General features: G+C 48.4%; 1 protein-coding gene across 2 annotated transcripts; it reads right to left on the bottom strand.

Moving 5' to 3' along the window:
- Window positions 1-33: 33 nt before the first annotated feature.
- On the bottom strand, window positions 34-26,436 carry LOC122384216 (dihydropyrimidine dehydrogenase [NADP(+)]-like). Of its 2 annotated transcripts, none has more exons than XM_043371346.1 (20): window positions 26,145-26,436; window positions 25,437-25,543; window positions 22,296-22,406; window positions 8,085-8,258; window positions 7,379-7,540; window positions 6,558-6,757; window positions 6,174-6,300; window positions 5,794-5,944; window positions 5,356-5,525; window positions 4,830-5,040; window positions 4,383-4,567; window positions 3,946-4,161; window positions 3,547-3,711; window positions 3,114-3,266; window positions 2,757-2,877; window positions 2,242-2,504; window positions 1,841-2,020; window positions 1,295-1,519; window positions 820-977; window positions 34-462 (listed from the first exon to the last, which is right to left on the bottom strand). In XM_043371346.1, exons 2-20 carry the CDS (start codon window positions 25,473-25,475, stop codon window positions 405-407), a joined length of 3,069 nt encoding a protein of 1,022 aa, XP_043227281.1. In that variant the 5' UTR covers window positions 25,476-25,543; window positions 26,145-26,436; the 3' UTR covers window positions 34-404. The 2 variants fall into 2 exon arrangements, with proteins under 2 accessions (XP_043227281.1, XP_043227280.1); XM_043371345.1 differs by having other exon boundaries at window positions 26,140-26,426.
- Window positions 26,437-26,992: the final 556 nt, after the last annotated feature.

Below are 26,992 nucleotides of genomic sequence, written 5' to 3' on the forward strand. Positions count from 1 at the left end.
TGGGAAATATAGTCGAAAGTCAAACATGTTGCATAATTATAATATCATATATTGAGTATTATCATAACAAGCGTTTCGTTTACCCTTAGAACGAACCCGCACTCAGAAATAATATGCTAGCACCAAGTCTTGACCAAGGCAGTTTACCGAACTATCGATCTTCCTCGATAGAAGCACATAAGCTAGTGTTAGTAGCTACTATGTAAGCTTTATCATGATATTAATACTATAAAGGCATATATCAAATCTCTTGGTCCCCTTTATTGGCCGCTGCTGGCGCTCGTCGCTACCATCATGCTTACTCATCTACCCCGCGTCATGCCACCGGTGGGTATACGGCAAGTCCGTGGCGATATTGTGTCTCTCTGAACGGCAAGATCCTCTTTTTTGTTGCCTCTTCTTGCTTAGGCCGGTAGGGGCAGGCCGCGCTTGGGTACGTAGGGCGTGGTCCGTGGCACCATCCTGTTGGTAAAAACATACGTCAGTGACCATGCCTGAGCATACAACTTACCGCACGGCCTGTGATTTCGTGGCTGACTCATGTTAGACATGTGAATGGATACAGGGTGATAATTGCACAGCATTAAACAAGATCACTCAATGTCATTTCTAGGTCATACTTTTGGCCGCAATGAGCAGCGCACGCCCTTACCATACCAAGGGATGAAATTTGATTTGAATATTTGAAAAGAAAGAAAGAAAGAAAGAGGGGAAATTCGACTAGAATGCCTAACGGCGGTTGCCGCCAATTAAGTGAGTTCCCCTCATGCGACTGACATCGCCCAATCATGGCCGCATGACTACCATCGCGCGTCTTACTTGATGCAGTCGATGATGGGGCAGACGGAGACACAGAGCGTGCAGCCGGTGCAGTCGGTGGTCACCCTCGGAAGGTGGGTGCGCCGGTCAAACTCGATCGCCTGGTACCCGGAGTCGTTACACACCATGTAACACTTGCCGCAGTTGATGCACATGTCCTGAGGAGCGAGTGGGCGAGGCTGAATCAGTGAAATGATTGGCGGTTATGGTATGTGGATTAGGATGGCCAGGGAGCGAACCGACAATGTCGCCTGAGAGCGAGCTGACACTGTCTAGCCTGGCAGCGCCGGCAACGTCGCATGAGCACTGGGTGCGATTGGACATGCGGATGGATACTGATGGTCGACGAATCATGACCGACCAAGAATGATCTACTTCATTTAACCGGCGGTCAACTAATCTGTTGTTCCTTCCGACGACTACCCTCCATTTAGAACATCCATTTTCCCGCCACCGCCCAGCTCTCAGCACTCACCTCGTCCACCAGTGCCACCTTGTGCTGCTGGTTGTCCAGGTCGTTGTAGGCGCCGATCATGGGCAGCGCCTTGCCAATGAGCTCTCCAATTGTGGGTACGGGCGCGGCGGGCTTCACTGCCGGCCGCTGCGGCTCCGCCTTCCCGTCCAGCAGGTCGGCCGAGCGGTGCTTCTCCGCCAGTACCCGGTCCCGCTCAGCGCGGTACGGGCCGAAATTGGCCAGACCCTGCGGCGGTACATGATGTAGGCTACTCAGGCGGTGTAACTGATCGGCTCTGTGGTGGAAACGTTCGTGTTCTAAATAGGGGGCGGTGATACGCGGAGGGGACAGTAACTGTATCAATTTCTACTCAAAGTGCATCGCTCCGGCGTTAGCTGGTCTGTCTGCAATATAACATCGATGCTGGTGCGCCCTGTCAAGACAAATCATCCTCATAGCTCGTCTATCCGGTACAAACTGTTTGGTAACTTAACTAGCAGACCGCTTCGTGGATATTGCATGGGCTGATGAGCACTCTGTAGCAATAGAGTAGCGCTTCGTACGTACCTTTCCGATGATCTCGCTGATGGCCGGCACCGGTTTTCCGAGCTGATGTTTGGGCGTGGGCGCGCTCTGACCGTCCCAGTCGGCAGTACTCGGCAGCGTGGACAGGTAGAGCAGCGCCCGCAGGCCGGTGCAGAAGTCATCAATCAGAGTAAAGTCCTGGTTCTGCACTGCGCTGCATACCTGAAACGAACCCGGGAGTCAGAAGCCTGGTCGATTGACTGCCCGAAGCCTTCGCCATAGTCTCGCATTTGTAAATATAACGTGGGCCCTGAATGGCCAGCATTGAGGGAACGAATGAATGAGTACAGAACAGCTGAATGAATGCGGCCGAGCAGGCCATTGATATGTAGGACATGGAACGGCATGAGACGGAGGCAGTATTCCACAAGACGTTTACCGACCTGCAGTGCCGACGCTCCGGCGTGCAAGAACTGCAGTCCGGCCTCGGCCGAGTCGATACCTCCCGTAGCCAGGATGGGGAAGCCGGGCAGGGCGCGCGCGATGGCCGACACGGCCCGCAGCGCGATCGGCCGGATGGCGTTGCCACTGACGCCGCCGTAGGTGGTCTTCAGGTCACTGCCGACGGCCGGCCACGCCACCGCGTTCGACTTGAGCATCATCAGGCCGGAGACGGTGTTGGTAGCAGTGACGCCGTCCGCGTTACCTGTCGACACGCAGTCAGTCATCAATTCGAGTTCCAACGCATCGAGGTTATTTCCTAGTGGTCACAGACGCATCTGTCTCCGCTCCTCAGTCCCTACAAACTGTACGAAATCGACTGAAGGTTCAGACATGCACGTTATACCGCTTCGGCATAGAATCTGCGAACGTGGCTCGTCACATTCAACCCAGGACATAACATAAAGGACATGTAGAGTCTACGTTACAGCGCCGTACTCAACGCGATCGGTCCTACCTTCCTTGGCGGCCTTGGCAATGTCGACGATGTGCGTGACGTTTGGTGTCAGCTTGGCGAAGAAGGGGATCTTGACGGCGGCTCTCACCCACTTACAGATGTTACGCACCAGCTCGGGGTCCTGGCCGGAGGAAGGCGATGTCAGATGAACTTTAGGGTGACTGCAGGTAGATTGAGGCGAGCAGACTGCATCATAAATGAACCTAGATCACAAGAGATGCCTGGATAAAGGTGTCGCAGCCCCGACCAGCTCTGGGTCTTCCCAACGTGGCCCCAGTCGGCCTTACGCTTTCCTAGCTGTCTCGACCATCGTGACGCGAAGTCTCGAACTCAAAGCCGTGTCCTGTCCGCCCTCACCTGACCGCAGGCGAGTCCCATGCCGCGCTCTCCCATGCCGTGCGGACACGAGAGGTTGAGCTCTAGGGCGTCGGCACCGGCCGCCTCGGCCTTCTGCGCCAGCTCCGTCCAGTCCTCCTCGTTGTAGCTGCACATGATGCTGGCAATCAGGACCTGCCGAATAGCAGGATCTGGGTCAGGCACTCGTCCTCATGACTACCGGCGAGCTTACATCACGTGCCCGTGCCCACGTCCGCATCATTGTGCCAATTACAAAGTATTTTGTTTTGAAACAAGATATGAGGAAGTCTTTCACCTTGGTATGAAAACTAACGTAGATACCAATTACCTCGGAGGCGAGCCTACTTAAACATACACTATACAGCCTACTTAAACATAGAGTGGTTACATCTCTGAAGTACTCTCGAGGGGTAATCTCGCCTCACAGTCTCACCTGTTCCTTGAAGTCCCGTTTGAGTTCGGTGATGCTGCGGCACCAGTATTCGCACGTTTTCTCGGAGATGAGCTCGATGTTGAGGAAGGAGCCCTGGCCGGGTCCGTAGGTGTGTCCAGAGGTGGTGCCGCGCACGATCCGAGGCGACACGTTGGTCACCAGATCCTGTTGAGCACACACGATTTAACGAGCAAATATGGACGGTAACTGCCACAGTGCCGGCACATCGGAACGTCTCCCCAAACCGCCGGAAACCTGCGTATCCCTTGATTGTACCGCGACTTTGAAGGACTGAAACGAAGTACTGTAAAAAAAAACGAGAGCTTGAACACTCACTACGCCGTCGTCAGTGACCTTTCGGGAAGGAGTCCGTCAGAAAATCGGGTTCCCGCCGCCTACCTTGTTGAGTGAGAACGTCTTGGTGACGTTGAATCCCCAGCCGGCCTCAAAGGAGCGGCGCAGCATGGGCGCCGAGGTGGTGGGCGGCGCCGAGGCCAGGCCGAACGGGTTCGGGAAGCGCAGGCCGCAGATGTCCACGCTCAGGTCGACGGCGTCCACGGCCGTGTAGAACTTGGGCAGCCGCGGCTGGGCCGGGATCGGGATGCCGTGCAGCGACTGAGAACGACGGATATGACACACCGAATTTAACAACTGAATCATCATAGGCGCATCACAGTTCGATTCTGGCTATTTAAGTGCATCGTCTGATCTGCGTTATATCTAGTGAGAATCGAATGTCCTCTTATCAATCTTTCTTATCAATCTGATCCATCCGATACATTTTTTTGCCTGCTTTATCCATCATCCTTACACTTCATCCCTGCATTCCTACCCACCTGCAAGTACTGGTGGATGCTCCAGGCGGCCGTTTTTCCGTCGTTGACCGACTCCACGGTGGTTTCGGCCACGCCCGCCAGGTCTCCGCCGGCAAACACCCCCTCCTCGCTGGTGGCCATGGTGTCCGGGTTGACCTCAGGTAGACCCCAGCGGTCCAGACGCACCGGCGCCATAGCTACCTGAACTGCAGGGTCGGTCACAGGGAACGGTCAGGCCTCCAAGACCGTGGGCAGGCCCCAAAGGACTAGACGTACTGAGTAGCACAACTTCCAAGTAAATTAAGCATGCCCCGAAGTCCATGGTCTCGTCAGTCGTCACACTTCCCTTTCCACCAGTTGATTACCTGCTACCTGTTGATACCTGCTCACCTCCGGTGCTGCTTCAACTTACCGCCACTCTCAGCTCACCTTCCCTACCCTTCCGCTCACCCGCTCACAATGACTCACCACCGGGGTCGCTGAGGCCGCTGCCGAAGGCCGAGATGACAAAGTCGGCTCGGATCCGGTTGGTCTGCTCGTTGTCTGTGACCCAGCGGCCCGAGTCGTCCTGTTCGGTGCGGCAGAACTCTACAGCGGTGATACGGTTGTCACGCACTATCACCTTGCTGGGCTCCATGAACGGCACGAACTCACATTGTTCTTCGCGCGCCAGCTCCATCTGCAAATGGAGTCAGTGAACCAATCAGTTTCGCGGGTCAGGGTATGGTATGTACCATAGACCTAAAAAAGTATCAGCGGCCCGATCATATGAGGGAACACAGGCTACTAACAAGCGTCAGCAGACCGGTTATTTTAGAAGCGTCATTGGTTGGAGTCTCGAATAATCATTTCACTGCATGCTTCGTCAGCGGAAAAACGTATCTTTACATAGCTGATGTGACAGGAAGCAACATTAGATCCTTTTTTGCCCACAGTCCAAATACCATATGAATTATGAAAAGCGCTCTACCAAACAGATTCGCTCTAAACCCACCTCCTCGGGCACGGCCCTGATGTTGGTGAAGCCCTTGCGGAAGACGACGTAGACGCGCCGCGCACCGCAGCGGAGCGCCGACGTGGCGCAGTCGAACGCCGTGTCGCCGGCGCCGAGCACAATCACGTTACCGGAGAGCTGCGGCAGCTGGGACTTGCAGCTGCACATACCTGGGAACGGAGGATGTCCGGCTCAGGCGAGCTGCTTGAATTGTTGCATTTTGTCCTCACCGCACCGTACAGAGGCATTGAGCCCCGTAACGAACCGGTTCTGTCATCGATTGACAAGTCAGCGATGTAGGTTAACACTTGAGCGATATTTCCAGGCCGGCTCGTCTAGCGCTGAACCATCTGAGGTAGGGATTCTCTTATAAAAAAATCCTTGGATGTAAGCAAAAAGGAAGGCTTTGTACCTCAGCAGCTGCATCCACTTACAAACCTGCTTTGCTGCCGGCTGCCACTTTCGGCAGAAAATCTTTGGAGGTGAAGAAGCCCATGCTTTCCGTCAGATTTTCAAATATCGGGATCTTTTTGGGCTGAGGCAGACCTATACCCAGAAAGATGGCCTCGTATCCCTCCGCTTGAAGCCCCTGTAAAGACACCGTTCATCAGGAAAGTTATGTAAGGCACTTATATGTTGAAGGCGACAAGGAATAACGAAAGCATCGATTTCTCTTGAATTCCAGTAAACAACTTCCTAGTTAAGCAATGATGGAGCTAAGGGACCCGGTAAGATGGAGCTAACTGATTCTCTAAATGACCCGTCTAGGAAATGCACAGCATTTAGCGGGACTGGCGTCTGGATGACCGGGCGCTGACCTTGACGGTGAGGTCGTTCTCGGCGAGTGCCTTGCCGGTCACCACCTTGACACCCAGGTCCTTCATTAGCTCCACCTCAAAGTCGACCACGTCGTACGGCAGTCGGTACTGCGGAATCTCCGACGAACTGCGGCGAAAGAAACAGTTATTGGTGCTTTATTGTCTCAGAAATCCAACCGCAAAAATGGACAGAATGGAAAAAGTCTGACTCTCATCGGCCCTCAAGATGAACTTTCATGGCATCTCTCTTACATTCCGAGAGTCGTGAGTCTATCTGAGGCCGACTATATGATAGATACATTAATGCACCTGAGAGCGTTATAAGACAGGCATGAAGACATAATTTCTGCGGCCGACTAGCGTATACGAGGCATGATCACCTACCTGAGTCCTCCAATATACTCGTTCTTCTCGAAGATGGTGACGTCCGTGTAGCCAAGCCGTCCGAGGAAAGTGGCGCAGCTGATAGAGGCGGGGCCGCAGCCGAGCAGGGCCACGCGCGCCGAGTAGCTGGGGGGACGCTGGTCGGCGGCGGTGGCCACCTCGGGAGGCAGCACCTGGCTCAGACGCATCTTCTTGAACACCTGAGTGCAGAGTGGTAGGGGTTGTATGATGGTGGACCCGCTGCTGATCGGCTTTAGAATCAGCTTTGCTCATTATAAGTGGGCTCATCCATCCCAGAAGCCAGTTACATTGCGGCTATAATGACGGCTTCAAGCTACATATGCTGCAGCCTACAATACACTACATTTTAGTACATACATTGAGTGAAGAAACTCGTACTTTAGTCCAAGTTTCGGCGGGAGCCAGAGCCGCGTACAATACAGTTATACAGTACGGATGCACCAGCGGATGTAGTCCGTTCCTTCCTGTGGGGAATTGGGCCGCCGAGCCGCGTCCCTGCATTCGAGGGTGTCCTTGATGCGGTGCGGCGGGACGGGCGGCCGCCGACTGAACACTCGACTAGTAGATAGTAACGGTCTTATGAAAAAATAACTGACTGGCCCGGCTCACCAGCGCACGGACTGACAGAACCACGAACTCACAGTACATGAACTTACAAGTTTACGAATTCACATGCTCAAAACCTTACGGGCTCACGTGCTTACGTTACGTGCAAAGTTACGAGCTCACGAACTTTCGGCCTCAGGGCTCACAGACTCACGGCCCCATAACCACAGTCTCTCGGTCTATAACGGACTCACCTCCACGGCGAACTGCTGCAGGCCGCCGATGTTGATCGGCCCCTCCTCTGAGGCGTGAAGGTTGCAGCCGCCGACACACAGGTCCGACGTGGGGCACACCATGCCACATGTGAGGCCCAGCGGGTTGTCAGACAGAATCTGACGCGCCGAGCCGTAAAAGTTCTGTAGGGAGAGACAATGCAGGCAGTAGGTTATAAGACTGGGACGAAGACAAAAAGCAAGAGACGGCGCAGCGGCCGTCTCTTGCGGTCCTACACATAAAGGAAGAATGTCTGCCGCATCCCCGATACTGAGAGTCATCAGTATCCCACCGCAACAGCCCGGGGTCCACTTCGGTGAACGGAGGGGCGGCTATGATGGCACCAATCACGGCCTGTTGTGCCAATTGGAGTCCGCCGACGCAGATCCGCCCGCTGAACCCAAACTGGCCCGGCAGTGGTACTCTTGAGCCGCTCTCGCGCGCTGCAACGCATTTCAAGGCCGTATGGCAAATAATCTTCGTCGCCTGCGCCGCGAACACAGCCCACCTTTCAACGAGAGAGAACGTTGCAGGCCAAGAACTCAGCTCAAGGTCGTAGTCGAGGACCATAGATCAAGTTGGGCCTTTTGTCCAAGAGGCTGTGAGCCTAAAATACCATGAATACAAATGAAATAAAAACGACGTTTATGCATGGTAGTAGTTTAACAACACAGGCAGCTGACCCACCTTGTTTGCAATGCTGGTGATGAACGCCTTGACATCCAGCTGGGTGGGGCACGACTTTTGGCAGGGCGCGTCGGCGCACTTCAGACATCGGCTGGCCTCTTTGAGCGCGGCTCGTTCGCTCAGCGTGGTGTGCTTGATGTCGTCGAAATTCTTTGTCAGGTCTGGTCCACATGTCTGCAAATATCGATAGGACTTAAAGGAAATAGTTCACTTTCACGAAATTATTTTTTTTGCAATGGATTTATGATTTTTTATGTTCAAAATGATCAGCGAAGAAAATAAAACCTATTTATAACAAAAGATTATTTTCTATATTTTGATATAGGAAGAACTTTTCAGTTTCTGTAAGGCACAGGCGATCCAGTATGAAAAGAGCATGGGTCCCGAAAATTCTTCAGAAACTAGAGAAATTATCGCGGCCACCGGCATTTGGGCGATCTGCTGCTGCTGAATGTCCTTATTGATCAGTACGAGAATTTCTCTAGAGTTCTCGTAGATAATTTCTCTAGTTTCTGAAGAATTTTCGGTACCCATGCTCTTTTCATACTGGATGCGAATATATGCAAGGCACACATCGACACCTTTTTCGGGACGAGAAATAGAATATCTTTGCCTAGGGTGATCGTTGGGCTGTAAAAGCTCCTGATTTATGCTCGTCTCAGCCCAGGCTACGGAACTGCTATTCCAGTTCAAAACCCATGTTAAAAAGTGAACTATTTCCTTTAAAGGGACCCTCCCACCTTCAAAAAAGTTTATGAATTGGCATGAAAGTGATGTCGCTCGGTTCAGAAAGAGCGAAAACGAATATCTATCAAATTTCACCGAAAAATGTTCACCGGTTTTCAAGATATTAGACTTTTACTTTTGTTTACTTTTGGGATCTCCGCTGTTCCTAGCGACTTTATTTGGGCCCTGTACACATTCAGCTGTTGTGCTGTTGTCAGCCGAAATAGGCTCCACCCACCGTTTCTGGCTGACGGAGTTGTACACATTCGGCTGATGAGAAATGTCAGCAGTGGCTGACTGTCTACAAATGTGGCTTTGTAAACAAATATATTGTCTCATATTCATGTTTTTTATTAATACAATGTTTTGATAGCTAGGTATATTATCAGCATATTTACATATAAGATGCAATAGAAATATTTACTCTTCTTACACTGATAAATAATTATGAAAAGAAAATTACGTGAAAAGCGTCAATACAGTGTCGAATTTTCATTTATCTGCAGTACTCAGTAAAAATGTGGCACGTGATTTGTTTACATGCGCCACTACCAGTGTCTAAATGCGTCATATATGGCTTCTGATGACGGCTCGGCATCTCTGCACTTGCTTTCTCCTAGCAGCACAGCTCATCAGCCCATGCTGCCGTCAGCAGAGAGGTGACGTCATGTTGCAAGTGCAACATGACGTCATCAATTTTTTAGCCAATAGAGTGAGCGTTTCTCGGCTGACAACAGAGTGCTGTTCGGCTCCGCGCAAAATATTTTGCAGCGTGTGACGGCACACTTGGATGACGTCAGCCACTGGCTCCGCCCACTCTCCGCCGGGCCGCCAGAGCCGAGGGCCGCGGCGGCCGCGGCAGCCATTATTCGACGCGTGACGAACCGTGGCGCCGATGGACTGGTGGTTTTCGTTCAAAAACTGAATAAAATGCGTTCAAATGTGGTCATTAGCAATGTGCCACTGAAAAAAGTGATAATGATACCCAAAATACGGCATTCAAACCACTTACAATAAGAAATATAGGACGGTAAACTTTAATTCGCGCCACTTTCGCCTCCTGCAGCTACTATTTTCTTGTTGCGCAAAACTGAAAGATTTTGCGCTTGCCGACGTCACATATGTGACGTCATAGGCCGAAGGGTGAAGCCTGGCACCCGAGAGACCCCTACTGCGCATGCGTGGTGCAAAATTTTGCAGTAGGATGCGCTGCCCGAACAGGGCTCAGCACAGCAGCTGCGTTAGGGTCCAAGAGCAATGCAAGCGGGGACATTGGGGTTCTGTCGGCAAAGAAGAAATATTCAAGTTCATTTTAAAAGTCTACCGCGCAATGTAGCATTCTTTTATTCCGTTCCAAGTGGCGCTACTCTGGCGGCGAATCTGGGAACTACTAACTGTACTCGGGCCATGTGACCTTGACCGGGTCCTGAGATTGGGGTCACGTGACGCTCGGCCTGCCGGCGGCCGGTCCCATGAGAAAATTCAAGTTTGCAGTGCAATTTTGCATTGACAGAAACCATTGACATATGATTCTAGACTAGCATTCGATACAGCGTTTAATTCTGCACAGAATGACACTAAATTCAAGAGATTATCTGCCATCACTTCATCGCACTTTTTGTGTAACAGAGGGAATGTCCAGCCGACATTGCATTGCATGTTACGGCATGTTATAGCAATGGGAGCGTGCACTATGGCCTATGATGTGTGCAGACTTATTGCTTTTGCCAAGAAGCAGAGCAATAACAATTTGAATCTGGAATCTTGTCCGAACGGGTCATTCACTGGCACCTACTAAGTACTAATTAGGTATTCGAAACATCAAAATAACATCTCGTCACAGATTTCAATTTCCTTACTCGTTCATAGTTCAGTGTTCACGGCTCATTCTGCATTGCTGGGCCTGATAACAATAAACTTCGAGTTATGTCAAGTTTCATGTTGACACGCACAATGCAATCGACCGATTCTAGGTCAAGAAGGTGTCCGATAAAGTGCTCAATTCTTCACAGTATGGCGCTATTAAAAGGGAACTCTGCTATCACTTCACGGCACTAGTTGTGGAACAAAGCCACGCTGCATATTTCCCCGATGAGAGCAGGGCGTGGCCGTGAACGATGAACCCCATGTTTGATTGTATTTGGCCAACAACCAACGGAAGAATATATTGGTTTTAAAATCACATCCGGGAAAATATTTTACGGGCTATTCAATGACAATAATTATTCGAAGAATGAGGATACCTCGTCGCAGATTTCATTTTCCCTACGTATCTTTATTTGGAGGCCCATGGAGCATTGCTAGCCAGACCTACGTTTCTATTGATTTTGTTATCGACATGCACGATAAAATGTCGATTTTTGACAAGCTTTTGATAAAGCGTTCAATTCTGCACAAAATGACACTAAAAATAAGGGACAATCCCACATAGTTTAACCCTCGCCGGCACAGGGTCGTACAGGGTCGTACCTCCCCCCCCCCCTTGTGCTGTCGAAGGACTCAAAATGGCCTGTGCCGGCGAGGGTTAATCGCATGTTTTGTGGAACAGAAGGGCCGTCATTGCATATTAAAGGGACTATCCCACCTTTAACATGGGGTTTGAGTTGAGATAGCCAAGTTTGCGGCGAGGTTCAGAAATCACTATCTATCTAGGTTGCAACCCCCGCGGCCTCTTGGTGTTGAAGAAATTCGTTCCCTTCATTTGAAAATGGGCCTTGTACAAGGCCCTATCTTCAACATGGAGCGACCGTTAGTGTGACGTCACCTCGTTTAGTCATTCTGATTTAAATGGGGTTGTTCGTTGAAAAATCGCTTAAAACTTGGTCTGAACTTTGTTGTGGTGCCTACAGAGTAAAAAGAATCAGCTTTATGACAGTAATGTGGCCTGGGGAAGGAGGTAATTTTGGGCTGTGACGTCACATACTTGAAAGTTTGTGTTTGGAATATGGGAAGCCTAAGATGTTTAATGAAAAATAAATGCCAGAACCGTGTTCCTGGTCAACCAATCTATAAAGTCGGGCACAATTTAACTGGTTTTAACAACATTTTAGAAGGTGGGATAATCCCTTTAACGCAATGGGAGCCTATCAGAGCGGCGTGTACTGTGTGCAGATTTGTTGCTTTTGCCAAGAAGAAAGGGAGCGATAAATTGAATCAAGATCATGCATGATACTAAGTTTCATGAACTATCTAATGCTATTTATTATTCGAAGAACAAGAACGCTGTTTTGTTGCAGCCTTTCAACTTTCTTGTTCATAGTTCGCGGCTCATTCGGCATTCCGCATTGCTGGGCCTGACAACAATAAACTTTGAGTTTCAGTATCAAGTTTTCCTATTGACGTGCAAAATAAAATGTCGATTCTAGATAGCTGGTCGATAAAGCACTAATTTCTACGCAGTACAATGTTATTAAAAAGGAAAAAATATGATGGAACTCCTTCGCACATTTGTGAAACAAAACGATGTCGCATATTTTCGTGACGGGAGCGTGGCGAGTCCCGCGTGCGAATATATGCCGACTGATGTTTCTTGCCAACAAACGTAACAATAATTAGTTTGTAGAATTTCGTCCTGGAATAAATTTTGCTAGCTATTCAATGATACTAATTATTACAAGAATGAGACTGGTATCTGGCCGCAGACGTCATTTTCTTTTTGTCTTCATTTGGAGATTCATGGTGCTTTGTTGGCCAGACTTTGTATTTGCAGGTCTGGCAAGTAATGCTCTATGAGCGTTCGAATTCCGATAGGTACCTAGGTATATAGGGGAAAATAAAATATTCAACGATATACCATTTTTGTTCTTCGAACTAATATCATTTGATAGCCCGTAGAATATATATTCTAGGAAGTGATTCTATATGAAGAACTAGGGTACTTTTCCCTTGTTTATTAGCAGCAAACAAACGAACGGCATACATCGTTCGTGGCGGGGCCCCACTCCCCTCGCGAAACTATATAACATCCTTTTGTTCCACAAATAGTGCGGTGAAGTGATAGCCGATTTATCCTTTTCAACGGTGCCATACTGTGTAGAATTGAATGCTTTATTGCACAACCATCTAGAATCGACATTTCATTTTCCGCATCGATATGAAAACTTGGTGCGAACTCGAAGATTATTGTTGTCAGGCCAGCAATGCCGAATAGGTAACCTGGGAAATATTAACGAATAAGCAAATTGAAATCTGCGACGAGATGTTGTTTTAATTCTTCGAATAATTAGTAGCATTTAATAGCCCGTTAAATTTTGTACTAAATATGATTCTAGATTTAATTTACTTTTGCCTTGCTTGTTGGCAAAAGCAAAAAATATGCACACATTGCACGCCGCCCTGGACGCACCCATTGCATTAAAATACAATGTCGGCTCGACACTCCTTCTGTTCAACAAAAGTGCGATGAAGTGATGGCGCATAATTCCTCGAATTTGGTGTCATTCTATGTAGAATTGAACGCTGTATCGAATGCTTGTCTAGAATCGACATTTTATCGTGCACGCCAATAAAACTTGATAAAAGCTTATAGGTATGGCTAGCAGTGCTCATGGTCCTCCAAATAAAGACAAGTAGGAAACTTGAAATCTGCGACGAGAATTCATGATCATTCTTCGAATAATCAGTTTTATTGAATAGCCCTTAAAATGTATTCCCAGTTGGGATTCTAGAACCAATGTACTATTCCCTTATTTATTGGCAACAAACAATCAATTAGCATGCATCGTTCCCGGCGGCGCCCCGCTCCCATCGCAAAAACATGCAAATTCCTTTTGTTCCACAAATAGTGCGGTGAAGTGATAGCCGATTTATCCTTTTCAACAGTGCCATATTGTGTAGAGTTGAGTACTTTATCGAACAGCCATCTAGAATCGACATTTCATTGTGCACATTCATATGAAAACTTGTTGCCAACTCGAAGATTATTGTTGTCAGGCCAGCAATGCCGAATAAGCCGGGAAACATTAACGAGTAAGGAAATTGAAATCTGCGACGAGATGTTATTTTAATTTTTCGATCGATTAGTAGTATTAAATAGCCCGTCAAATTTAGTACCAAACATGATTCTAGATTGAATTTATTATTGCCTTGCCTGTTGGCAAAAGGCCAATTATTCACCCATCGCACGCCGCCCTGGACGCACCCATTGCATTAAAATGCAACGTCGGCTCGACACTCCTTCTGTTCCACAAAAAGTGCGATGACGTGATGGCGGATAATCCCTCGAATTTGGTGTCATTCTGTGTAGAATTGAACGCTGTATCGAATGCTTATCTAAAATCGACATTTTATCGTGCACGCAAATAAAAATTGATAAAAGCTTATGTATGGCCAGTAGTGCTCATGGTCCTCCAAATAAAGACAAGTAGGAAAAATAAAATCTGCGACGAGTTATCATTCTCATTCCTCGAATAGCCGGTATCAATAAAAAGCCCGTAAAATGTATTCCCGGACACGATTTTAGAACCAACGTATTATTCCTTTGTTTATTGGCAACAAACAATCGAGTAGCATACCTACATCGTTCGTCGCGGGGCCCCACTCCTCTCGCGAAACGATGTAACATCCTTCTATTTCACAAACAGTGCGGTGAAGTGATAGCAGAATTATCCTTTTCAGCAGTGTCATATTGTGTAGAATTGATTGCTCTATTAAACAGCTATCTAGAATCTACACATCATTTTGCTCATCGATATCAAAACTTGGTACGAACCTCGAAGGTTATGGTTGTTGGGCGAGCAATGCCGAATAGGGAAGCCGGGAAATATTAACGAGTAGGGAAATTGAAATGTGCGACGAGATGTTATTTTGATTCTTCGAATGATTAGTACCATTGAATAGCCCGTTAAATTTAGTACCAAACATGATTCTAGATCGAATTTACTATTGCCTTGCTTGTTGGCAAAAGGCCAATAAATATTCACCCATCGCACGCCGCCCTGGACGCACCCATTGCATTAAAATGCAACGTTGGCTCGACACTCCTTCTGTTCCATTAAAAGTGCGATGAAGTGATGGCGGATAAATCCTCGAATTTGGTGTCATTCTGTGTAGAATTGAACGCTGTATCTAATGCTTGTCTAGAATCGACATTTTATCTTGCAGGTCCATAAGAAATTGATAGAAGCTATATGCCAGAATTGAAGAATGTATAGCCAGCAGTGCCCGATAGGCCTCTCAATAAAAACAAATAGGCAACATGAAATCTGCGACGAGATATAATGCTCATTCTTTGAATAATCAGTATTATTTAATAGCCCGTAAAATGTGTTCCAAGATGCGATTCTAGAACCAATGTACTATTCCCTTATTTATTGGCAACAAACAATCAATTAGTATGCATCGTTCCTGGCGGCGCCCCGCTCCCATCGCAAATATATGCAATATCCTTTTGTTGCACAAATAGTGCGGAGAAGTGATGGCCGATTTATCCTTTTCAGTAGTGCCATGTTGTGTAGAATTGAGCACTTTATTGAACAGCCATCTAGAATCTACATTTCATTGTGCGCATCAACATGAAAACTTGGTGCGAACTCGAAGATTATTGTTGCCAGCCCAGCAATGCCGAATAGGAAGCCTGGAAAATATTAACGAATAAGCAAATTGAAATTTGCGACGAGATGGTATTTTAATTTTTCGATTGATTAGTGGTATTGAATAGCCCGTTAAATTTAGTACCAAACATGATTCTATATTGAATTCACCATTGCCTTGCTTGTTGGCAAAAGCAATAAATATGCACACATCGCACGCCGCCCTGAACGCACCCATTGCATTAAAATGCAACGTCGGCTCGACACTACTGTTCCACATAAAGTGCGATGAAGTGATGGCGGATAATCCCTCGAATTTGGTGTCATTCTGTGTAGAATTGAACGCTGTACCGAATGCTTGTCTAGAATCGACATTTTATAGTGCACGCCAATAAAAACTGATAAAAGCTTATGTATGGCCAGCAGTGCTCATGATCCTCCAAATAAAGACAAGTAGGAAAAATAAAATCTGCGACGAGTTATCATTCTCATTCCTCGAATAGCCGGTATCATTAAAAAGCCCGTAAGATGTATTCCCGGACACGATTATAGAACCAACGTATTATTCCTTTGTTTATGGCAACAAACAATCGAGTAGCATACCTATATCGTTCGTCGCGGGGCCCCACTCCTCTCGCGAAACGATGTAACATCCTTCTATTTCACAAATAGTGCGGTGAAGTGATAGCAGAATTATCCTTTTCAGCAGTGTCACATTGTGTAGAATTGATTGCTTTATTAAACAGCTATCTAGAATCTACACATCATTTTGCTCATCGATATCAAAACTTGGTACGAACCTCGAAGGTTATGGTTGTTGGGCAAGCAATGCCGAATAGGGAAGCCGGGAAATATTAACGAGTAGGGAAATTGAAATGTGCGACGAGATGTTATTTTAATTCTTCGAATGATTAGTACCATTGAATAGCCCGTTAAATTTAGTACCAAACATGATTCTACATAGATTCCAAACATGATTCTGTAGATTGAATTTATTATTGCCTTGCTTGTTGGCAAAAGGCCAATAAATATTCACCCATCGCACGCCGCCCTGAACGCACCCATTGCATTAAAATGCAACGTCAGCTCGACACTCCTTCTGTTCCACAAAAAGTGCGATGAAGTGATGGCGGATAATCCCTCGAATTTGGTGTCATTCTGTGTAGAATTGAACGCTGTATCGAATGCTTGTCTAGAATCGACATTTTATCGTGCACGCCAATAAAACTTGATAAAAGCTTATATATGGCCAGCAGTGCTCCATTGGTCTCCAAATAAAGACAAGCAGGAAAAATAAAATCTGCGACGAGATATCATTCTCATTCCTCAAATAGCCGGTATCATTAAAAAGCCCGTAGAATGTGTTCCCGGACAAGATTCTGGAACCAACGTATTATTCCTTTTGTTTATTGGCAACAATCAATTAGCATACATTGTTCGCGGCGGTACCCCGCTCCCATCGCAAATAGGTAGGTATGCAATATCCTTTTGTTCCACTAATAGTGCGGTGAAGGGATTGCAGAGTTATCCTTTTCAATAGTGCCATATTGTGTAGAATTGAGCACTTAATTGAACAGCCATCTAGAATTATATTTCATTGTGCGCATCAACATGAAAACTTGATGCAAACTCGAAGGTTAATGTTGTCAGACGAGCAATGCCGAATAGGTATCAATACCTAACCTGGGAAATATAAACGAATAAGCAAATTGAAATCTGCGACGAGATGCTATTTTAATTCTTCGAATAATTAGTAGCATTTAATAGCCCGTTAAATTTAGTACCAAACGTGATTCTAGATTCAATTTACTATTGCCTTGCTTGTTGGCAAAAGCAATAAATCTGTACATATCGCACGCCGCCCTGCTACGCTCCCATTGCGTTAACATGCAACGTCGCCTCGACATTCTTTCTGTTCCACAAAAAGTGCGACGAAGTGATGGCAGATAATCTCTTAAATTTAGTGTCATTCTGTGTAGAATTAAACGCTGTATCGAATGCTAATCTAGAATCATATGTCATTGGTGTCCGTCTATGCAAAGTTCCACTGCAAACTTGAATTTTCGCTTCGAAGCGGTCGCCGACGGGCCGAGCGTCACGTGACCCTAATCTCAGGAGCCGGTCAAGGTCACATGACCGGAGATCGGTCAGTAGTTCTCAGATTTACCGCTAGAGTAGCGCCACTTGTATCGATGTCCGCCCTTGGACCGTAACGGAATGTGTACAGGCCTTTGGAAGGGACAACACTATTCGACCGCCACCATTGCAGCCATTCTATAACTCAGGAACTACTGGACCGATCGGAACGAACGAAACACCATTCGAATCAAGGGGTACGATTTTATCAGCCGTTTCGAAGCTCGTGACCCCAGGTGACCTCGGTGACCTCAAGAGGTCAACTCGGCATTGACGCCTATTGCAGCCATTCTATAACTCAGGAACTACTGGGCCGATCGCGACGAAAACACCACCAGTCGAATCAGCGTATGCGATTTCATCAGCCGTTTCTAATATGGTGACCTCAGGTGACCTCGGTGACCTCAAAAGGTCAACTTAACGTTTTCGCCTATTGCAGCCATTCTATAACTCAGGAACTACTGGGCCGATCGTGACGAAAACACCACCAGTCGATTCAGCGTATGCGATTTCATCAGCCGTTTCGAATATGGTGACCTCAGGTGACCTCGGTGACCTTGGGCGGTCACATGACCAATGTGGCCTATGGCAGCCATTCTATAACTCAGGAACTACTGGGCCGATCGTGACGAAAACACCATCAGTCGATTCAGCGTATGCGATTTCATCAGCCGTTTCGAATATGGTGACCTCAGGTGACCTCGGTGACCTTGGGAGGTCACGTGACCGTTGTGGCCTATGGCAGCCATTCTATAACTCAGGAACTACTGGGCCGATCGTGACGAAAACACCACCAGTCGATTCAGCGTATGCGATTTCATCAGCCGTTTCGAATATGGTGACCTCAGGTGACCTCGGTGACCTTGGGAGGTCACATGACCAATGTGGCCTATGGCAGCCATTCTATAACTCAGGAACTACTGGGCCGATCGTGACGAAAACACCACCAGTCGATTCAGCGTATGCGATTTCATCAGCCGTTTCGAATATGGTGACCTCAGGTGACCTCGGTGACCTTGGGAGGTCACATGACCAATGTGGCCTATTGCAGCCATTCTATAACTCAGGAACTACTGGGCCGATCGTGACGAAAACACCACCAGTCGATTCAGCGTATGCGATTTCATCAGCCGTTTCGAATATGGTGACCTCAGGTGACCTCGGTGACCTTCGGAGGTCACATGACCAATGTGGCCTATTGCAGCCATTCTATAACTCAGGAACTACTGGGCCGATCGTGACGAAAACAGCATCAGTCGAATCAGCGTATGCGATTTCATCAGCCGTTTCGAATATGGTGACCTCAAGTGACCTCGGTGACCTTGGGAGGTCACATGACCGTTGTGGCCTATGGCAGCCATTCTATAACTCAGGAGCTACTGGGCCGATCGTGACAAAAACACCACCAGTCGATTCAGCGTATGCAATTTTATCAGCCGTTTCGAATATGGTGACCTCAGGTGACCTCGGTGACCTTGGAAGGCCACATGACCAATGTGGCCTATTGCAGCCATTCTATAACTCAGGAACTACTGAGCCGATCGTGACGAAAACACCACCAGTCGAATCAGCGTATGCGATTTCATCAGCCGTTTCGAATATTGTGACCTCAGGTGACCTCAGTGACCTTGGGAGGTCACATGACCGTTGTGGCCTATGGCAGCCATTCTATAACTCAGGAACTACTGGGCCGATCGTGACGAAAACACCATCAGTCGATTCAGCGTATGCGATTTCATCAGCCGTTTCGAATATGGTGACCTCAGGTGACCTCGGTGACCTTGGGAGGTCACATGACCGTTGTGGCCTATGGCAGCCATTCTATAACTCAGGAACTACTAGGCCGATCGTGACGAAAACACCACCAGTCGATTCAGCGTATGCGATTTCATCAGCCGTTTCGAATATGGTGACCTCAGGTGACCTCGGTGACCTTGGGAGGTCACATGACCAATATGGCCTATTGCAGCCATTCTATAACTCAGGAACTACTGGGCCGATCGTGACGAAAACACCACCAGTCGAATCAGCATATGCGATTTCATCAGCCGTTTCGAATATGGTGACCACAGGTGACCTCGGTGACCTTGGGAGGTCACATGACCAATGTGGCCTATGGCAGCCATTCTATAACTCAGGAACTACTGGGCCGATCGTGACGAAAACACCACCAGTCGATTCAGCGTATGCGATTTCATCAGCCGTTTCGAATATGGTGACCTCAGGTGACCTCGGTGACCTTGGGAGGTCATATGACCGTTGTGGCCCATGGCAGCCATTCTTCCCAAGGTCACCGAGGTCACCTGAGGTCACCATATTCGAAACGGCTGATGTAATCGCATACGCTGAATCGACTGGTGGTGTTTTCGTCACGATCGGCCCAGTAGTTCCTGAGTTATAGAATGGCTGCCATAGGCCACATTGGTCATGTGGCCTCCCAAGGTCACCGAGGTCACCTGAGGTCACCATATTCGAAACGGCTGATGAAATCGCATACGCTGAATCGACTGGTGGTGTTTTAGTCACGATCGGCCCAGTAGTTCCTGAGTTATAGAATGGCTGCCATAGGCCACAGCGGTCATGTGACCTCCCAAGGTCACCGAGGTCACCTGATGTCACCATATTCGAAATGGCTGATGAAATCGCATACGCTGATTCGACTGGTGGTGTTTTCGTCACGATCGGCCCAGTAGTTCCTGAGTTATAGAATGGCTGCAATAGGCGAAAACGTAAAGTTGACCTTTTGAGGTCACCGAGGTCACTTGAGGTCACCATATTCGAAACGGCTGATGAAATTGCATACGCTGATTCGACTGGTGGTGTTTTCGTCGCGATCAGCCCAGTAGTTCCTGAGTTATAGAATGGCTGCCATAGGCCACATTGGTCATGTGACCGCCCAAGGTCACCGAGGTCACCTGAGGTCACCATATTCGAAACGGCTGATGAAACCGCATACGCTGAATCGACTGGTGGTGTTTTCGTCACGATCAGCCCAGTAGTTCCTGAGTTATAGAATGGCTGCCATAGGCCACATTGGTCATGTGGCCTCCCAAGGTCACCGAGGTCACCTGAGGTCACCATATTCGAAACGGCTGATGAAATCGCATACGCTGAATCGACTGGTGGTGTTTTCGTCACGATCGGCCCAGTAGTTCCTGAGTTATAGAATGGCTGCCATAGGCCACATTGGTCATGTGGCCTCCCAAGGTCACCGAGGTCACCTGAGGTCACCATATTCGAAACGGCTGATGAAATCGCATACGCTGAATCGACTGGTGGTGTTTTAGTCACGATCGGCCCAGTAGTTCCTGAGTTATAGAATGGCTGCAATAGGCCACATTGGTCATGTGACCGCCCAAGGTCACCGAGGTCACCTGAGGTCACCATATTCGAAACGGCTGATGAAACCGCATACGCTGAATCGACTGGTGGTGTTTTCGTCACGATCAGCCCAGTAGTTCCTGAGTTATAGAATGGCTGCCATAGGCCACATTGGTCATGTGGCCTCCCAAGGTCACCGAGGTCACCTGAGGTCACCATATTCGAAACGGCTGATGAAATCGCATACGCTGAATCGACTGGTGGTGTTTTCGTCACGATCGGCCCAGTAGTTCCTGAGTTATAGAATGGCTGCCATAGGCCACAGCGGTCATGTGACCTCCCAAGGTCACCGAGGTCTCCTGATTTCACCATATTCGAAACGGCTGATGAAATCGCATACGCTGATTCGACTGGTGGTGTTTTCGTCACGATCGGCCCAGTAGTTCCTGAGTTATAGAATGGCTGCAATAGGCGAAAACGTAAAGTTGACCTTTTGAGGTCACCGAGGTCACTTGAGGTCGCCATATTCGAAACGGCTGATGAAATTGCATACGCTGATTCGACTGGTGGTGTTTTCGTCGCGATCGGCCCAGTAGTTCCTGAGTTATAGAATGGCTGCAATAGGCGTCAATGCCGAGTTGACCTCTTGAGGTCACCGAGGTCACCTGGTGTCACGAGCTTCGAAACGGCTGATAAAATCGTACCTCCTGATTCGAATGGTGTTTCGTTCGTTCCGATCGGTCCAGTAGTTCCTGAGTTATAGAATGGCTGCAAGGGTGGCGGTCGAATAGTGTTGTCCCTTTGGAAGCAATAGTTTGGCAGCTGAAAGTGCGGCACTTGTTGCGCGCAAAGCAGCATATACCACCGCGTGCTACAAAACGTTTTAGTCAAACATTTCAAAATCGTTAGATATCTGCGCTGACGTCACACATTCAGAGGGGTATTCCTATGCATTAGCCCCTCTGAATCAAAACGCTGCAATTTTGAAATTCAATATTTCCGATTTAAGGCATTTCTCGATGTTGTGAGTGCCGAAACCGGTAATTGTGAGCCAGGGACCCCATTTTGGCTATCTCAACTCAAATCTAATGTTAAGGTGGGAGGGTCCCTTTAACGTTAACCAGTCTTCTATGTGGGTAGGCAATAGGCATAGATGCACTGAGCGCAACGGCGTGATTCAAAACTGGGCTATATGGGTTGATATTTTGTGGTGAAATGCAAGATCAGTTAACCTTCGTACAAAATATTTTAAGATATAATTATATACTACTTGTGCTTAGTGGTGTTATTGATAGATAAGAAGTCTAAATCTTGTAGGGTTAATTTTTAAGACTGTGTAACGGTAAATGAGGAATCGGTTATAAGCACATGGAATAAGGTCGATCTATTTCAGTCTTAGAACCGCCCCAATTCCGTTCCAACACACGCCAAGCATGCATTTGTGGAAAGGTCAGAACAGAGTATCTGGATGATAGCGATATAATGTTATATTACTCACCCCGCATTTCTTGTCGGCGTTGCGTTTCCAGTGTTTCTTGTTCTTCTTAGTCTGTGCAGACGGTACGATGCTCGCATACGGTTTTATCTGCGGGTTCAGCGTCAGGATGGCCTGCAAATGGAATAGCACTGATCATTGGTCTATTCACGTCTTCCTATAGCATGCGGGAAATATAATGCTACTGTATTTACTAGGAAACATTGCTACGGGATTGTTTTATTCACTTTACCCCCCCCCCCCCCCCCCATTTTCATGCGGCACCATCTTTATAGTGGCAGTATCATCATCACTATGATCAGCGGACAGCTTTTCCTGTCCTCTAGTTAGTACCCACAGAGCCTCGACATCGCCCTTCGGACAGCGGAAACCGGCAAGTGTCCTGCCTTTGGAGCAGTTGAGGCAGTGTCGAACGGCAGACAGCATCAGACAGCGGAAACCGGCAATATGTGTTTGGAGCAGTTGAGGCAGTGTCGAACGGCAGACAGCATCGGACAGCTCGGACCCCGGACAGTGTTTACGCCGCTATAGTCTCCGGAGACGCCCGGATATAGCCGAGCACCACCGCGCCGAACGCAGGGGGTGTGTCTGGATACGGTCGTTCCTGGTATCCCAGAGTCAGCGACAGCTCGATGGCTGAATAAACAAACCTAGGCGACCTGTCTTATCTGACACAAGTGGAGCATAGGGTAAACGGAACAGAAACGTGATTCCTCTAATATGGTGGATGTTTCTGAATACAATAGGTTCACTCGGTATCACATTTGGGTGCCTGATGACCGAGGCAGATGCTTGCACAGTAACTTTATCTACAAGTATGCCTAGGCTAGACGTGAGTTAATGATCGTAGCTTATAATTATTTTATGCGGTGATGCGACCTGCAGACGCATAGGTATTCTAAATATTTATGAATGCCTCATAAGAAAACGAGAAAAAGCCGAATATGTTGTGAATAATGATTGCCATAACTTGTACGGTGATCATCGATGGCGAACCCGTTGGTTTATTGCTTCGTCTCCGATGACATTCGGGCTCCAGTCCGGGCACTAACTCCGAGAAAAGTCTACCGGTTCTGGTGGTCCTCGCTGAATCCTCATTTACCAAAAGCAACCAGTGCCTTTTTGGGAACATGAATCACGCGGTGAGACAAGGCGGCTGTATAATGCGGTCGTTACGAATCGGAAACTGATCCCTGCAATTTGACTCTAGCGCGTTGTGTCGCCTCGCATACAGGCCGACGCAATAAAAACCGGAGGACGGAGACGCGGATAAAATATAACTTACATCATCCCGTGATCCGTCAAAGGAATGATCTTTTACGGACGTAACAAATCAATAAAACAAACTTAACGATTTAGAGAAATTATTGAACGTTTCCGACTCCATCTCCGGGCAAAAAGTGCCGCCTTGCCTTCAGCTCCACATCACTGGTGTTTGTAGAAACATCCTGAGTCCTGACCTGTACCGCAGTTGTTACGCTGACTAAAGCGATTGCTGGCCGCCGCGTTACATAATGATACGAGTGCGACTGCGGACGGTCCGGCTCCGCACAGCCGGTCAGTGTCGGAACATAACATTGGACGAGGGGCCGGATCCGGGATGTGGACTGCACAGTCGCTCACCAGCCTGTATTCACAGCGTGTGCGTATGGAAACCAGAGGACCGCCCGGCTGGCGGTCATCAGTAGGTATAACCAGTGGTTGGAGGAACCAAATAAACAGTTCCGACGGGGTAGTCGCTAGCGCGGCTTGGTGACTTTTCTTTAGTGGCTGGTCACTTGGGATTGCCGAGCTTCAGGGTCGCGCTTGACTGCCTTACCAGTCCATAACCCTTATCTATCCTATCATCCAACGGTCCGAAAGGGGTTTTATCAGTACGAAAGAGTCAATTTCAGCAAAACCAAATCAAAACAAATATGACATGACCTAGGGTCATTCGGGTCATGGCCCTGGCATGCTGCTGCGAGTGATCTGGATCGTTGACACTTGACATTATCTGACAGTCTCGGCTGTGACCTTATCAGCAGACTAACACAGTCGTTAGTATCTGGATCCGGAGGGCGGCCCGGTGTGCCTGCATGTGCGCTCGAGTGAGCGAGTGACCACGAGCACGACGCTCACTGGCGGCTGGCCGCAATTGTGGACTGTGGTCGCCAAGAGACGTCTTATTTCAGATTTAAAAAAAAAAAATAAACTATAGAGTTATCAAAGGGACTCACAAAACACAATATATGCTTAGGTACTTTTGATATTTTGTAGCTGCCTTGTACCCGCAGGATGCGTCTCCCCGCCTCAGATTTTAATGCCGACATCAAAGGTTTTATAATGAACAAATGGCAGCATTCGTGGAATAGCACGAATGATAACAAATTGAAGCATATGAAACCACTCGTTGGGACACTGGAAATCATGCTACCAGAAAAAGAGAAAAGACGAGGTAATACTGAGCAGGTTACGTATTGGTCACACGTACGCCACGCACCGATACCTGTTATGCGGGGCAAGGCGGCCGCTCTGCTCGCGGTGCGACCTTCCACTAACTATCCGTCACGTTCTCATTGACTGCCGCGATCTTGACGACTACCGAGCTCGTATATTCGGATCCAGAACCGTATCTTTACGGGGTCTTATAGGTGACGACTCGACTCTGATCCCTAATGTTTTTGAATTTCTCAACTACGTTCGTTTTTCGGTCATCTTCTCGACGAACTCATAGGGCTGGTAGTCCGCAGTTTTATCTCATTGTTTCCGCGACCTTTTATCTTCTACATGTTTACGATATGATTGATGTGTCGACATCCTCAATAACAGCGATGTAAACCAGTCGTTATGGGCGCCATATAACCTCCCGAGTTGAGGCGCCCCTAAACCCCAACACACACGATATTTTGTTGAGAAATGGTACAAAGTGGGACGTGGTTCCTTCACGCTAAACTAACAGCAATGTCAAATGTGATATGTCCCCGAAGACGTGAGAGCCCGAGGGACGAGGTCGGCGCCGCAGAAGGTACGCAACACTGTGCCCCCTCCCCCCCCACCCCCCATGTCCTGTCAGGCCTCCGGGAGCCGGACGGACCAAGGTCCTCGGACCGCCGGCACACACCGTTTGCAGACCGCGGTATGCGAACTAAGAGCAGTCCTCACCTCAATATCGGGCGGGTCCACGCTCAGACACGAGGTCATGGTCTCCGCTGGACGGCTCGGCGGCTCGACTCAGCTATAAGATTCCGTCTCTGGTGGCGCGGCTACGCCTATAAGATAGAGAAAACAGGTTACAAGAATAACTCAGCATCGATTGGAAGTTTCCACGGAGGCAAAGTGTCATGCTTCGACACATGTGAATGCCACATAGATGAAGTTTGGATATAATTCCCGCAATTGATTTTACAGAACATTCGGTGAAGGCACTTGCCGCTCGTAATTCTGCTTTCCGGTTGGTCTGTAATAAACGTTGGTGTACTTTGGAATAGTGTTTTGCTTCCATCGGCTGCGAATGTGAGACGGTAACCGAAACAACTAAACGGACAGTGACTTAAACAACTTGACCATTTTCACCCGTTGGGCCGCTTTATCCCTCTTTCCGGGACGCAAAATAAGACGGCATCTACTGAACAAAATGATTCGCATTGCAAGGTTTCCTTACAGCCTAAGACTTGTGCTGCATCGCCAGGCGGACCTCGGTGGGGCAGCTGCTTGTTCAGGCCAGTGAAGTGGTCCCGGGGTGGCCCCGCCACCCACACCACCAGAACGCACATTTGTTATTCTAGCGACAAATAGTCAAACACAAATAATCACACATTGCTGACGTTTACACGATAACAGCATCGAAAGAAATAATGTAATTTACCTCACAGCTGCCCGGCGCTATTCCGTGCGGTCCTCAGCGAGCGCACGCGGTCCGAGTCTCGCACTCGCACCACACTGCGCAGATCGCTCGGGCTCACTCTCCGACCTCGGTGCCGCAGTTCACACGTCCCTCCCTCCACCGGCGGCGGCGGAGGCACTGACCGACTGTCCAGCGCCGCAGGCCCTCCGACTGGAGCAGCGGGAGGGCGGAACGGCAAACACGGGCCGGGCCGAGCAGGCAGGGACGTGGCGCCCTCTGAGCCCTCGGTGGCCTCAGCAGCACGACTCGGCGAGTATGCTGTATGAGATGCAAGGCCCTATATAGATGAGATGAGATACGCAGGCGCAGGCAAGGCCCTAAAACATAGGCGCAGGGGCCAGGACGAAGTAGTGTCTAACTGGTCATGCACGTGAAATGGAGTTTCGGGTACCTACTTGCTTAAGATCCTGACGGCAGCTGGTCCACGTCCACATGATATAGGTACCTCGACACGGACCAAGACGATACCTAAAGCTGAGACCCGAAAGCAACCAGCCTTTCATTTCTAAAGCAGTATACGTAAACAAGCTTTTATTTCTCGACATGCATTACGATTAACCTTTTGGTGATTATTGTTCCAGATTTTCCGTGACACAGTCAGTAGCGGCGGAACACCTTCAATTAAGGGGGGGGGGGACTGCCGACTTTTGGTCCCATTCTTTCCATGCAACGCCCATAAGGGCTAATGTTAAAATGCCAAAATCAAAGGGGGGCACGGTGCCCCGGTGCCCTCCCCGTTCCGCCACCTATGGACACAGTGCACAGCACACTCAATAATGACAGCTGGTTTGTCCTCTTTCCCAAAAGTCATTGC

This window comes from Amphibalanus amphitrite, unplaced genomic scaffold, assembly GCF_019059575.1.
Source record: "Amphibalanus amphitrite isolate SeventyFive unplaced genomic scaffold, NRLGWU_Aamphi_draft 000183F_arrow, whole genome shotgun sequence".
NCBI classification, from domain to species: Eukaryota; Metazoa; Arthropoda; class Thecostraca; order Balanomorpha; family Balanidae; genus Amphibalanus; species Amphibalanus amphitrite.

Excerpts from the sequence above, each read along its gene's own strand:
- LOC122384216 (XM_043371346.1), bottom strand. The coding sequence starts at position 25,475 with ATGACCTCGTGTCTGAGCGTGGACCCGCCCGATATTGAG. Across the intron at positions 5,945-6,173 it reads AGAACGACCTCACCGTCAAG|GGGCTTCAAGCGGAGGGATA; the intron begins GTCAGCGCCCGG and ends GTGTCTTTACAG. Across the intron at positions 978-1,294 it reads AGGTGGCACTGGTGGACGAG|GACATGTGCATCAACTGCGG; the intron begins GTGAGTGCTGAG and ends CTCGCTCCTCAG.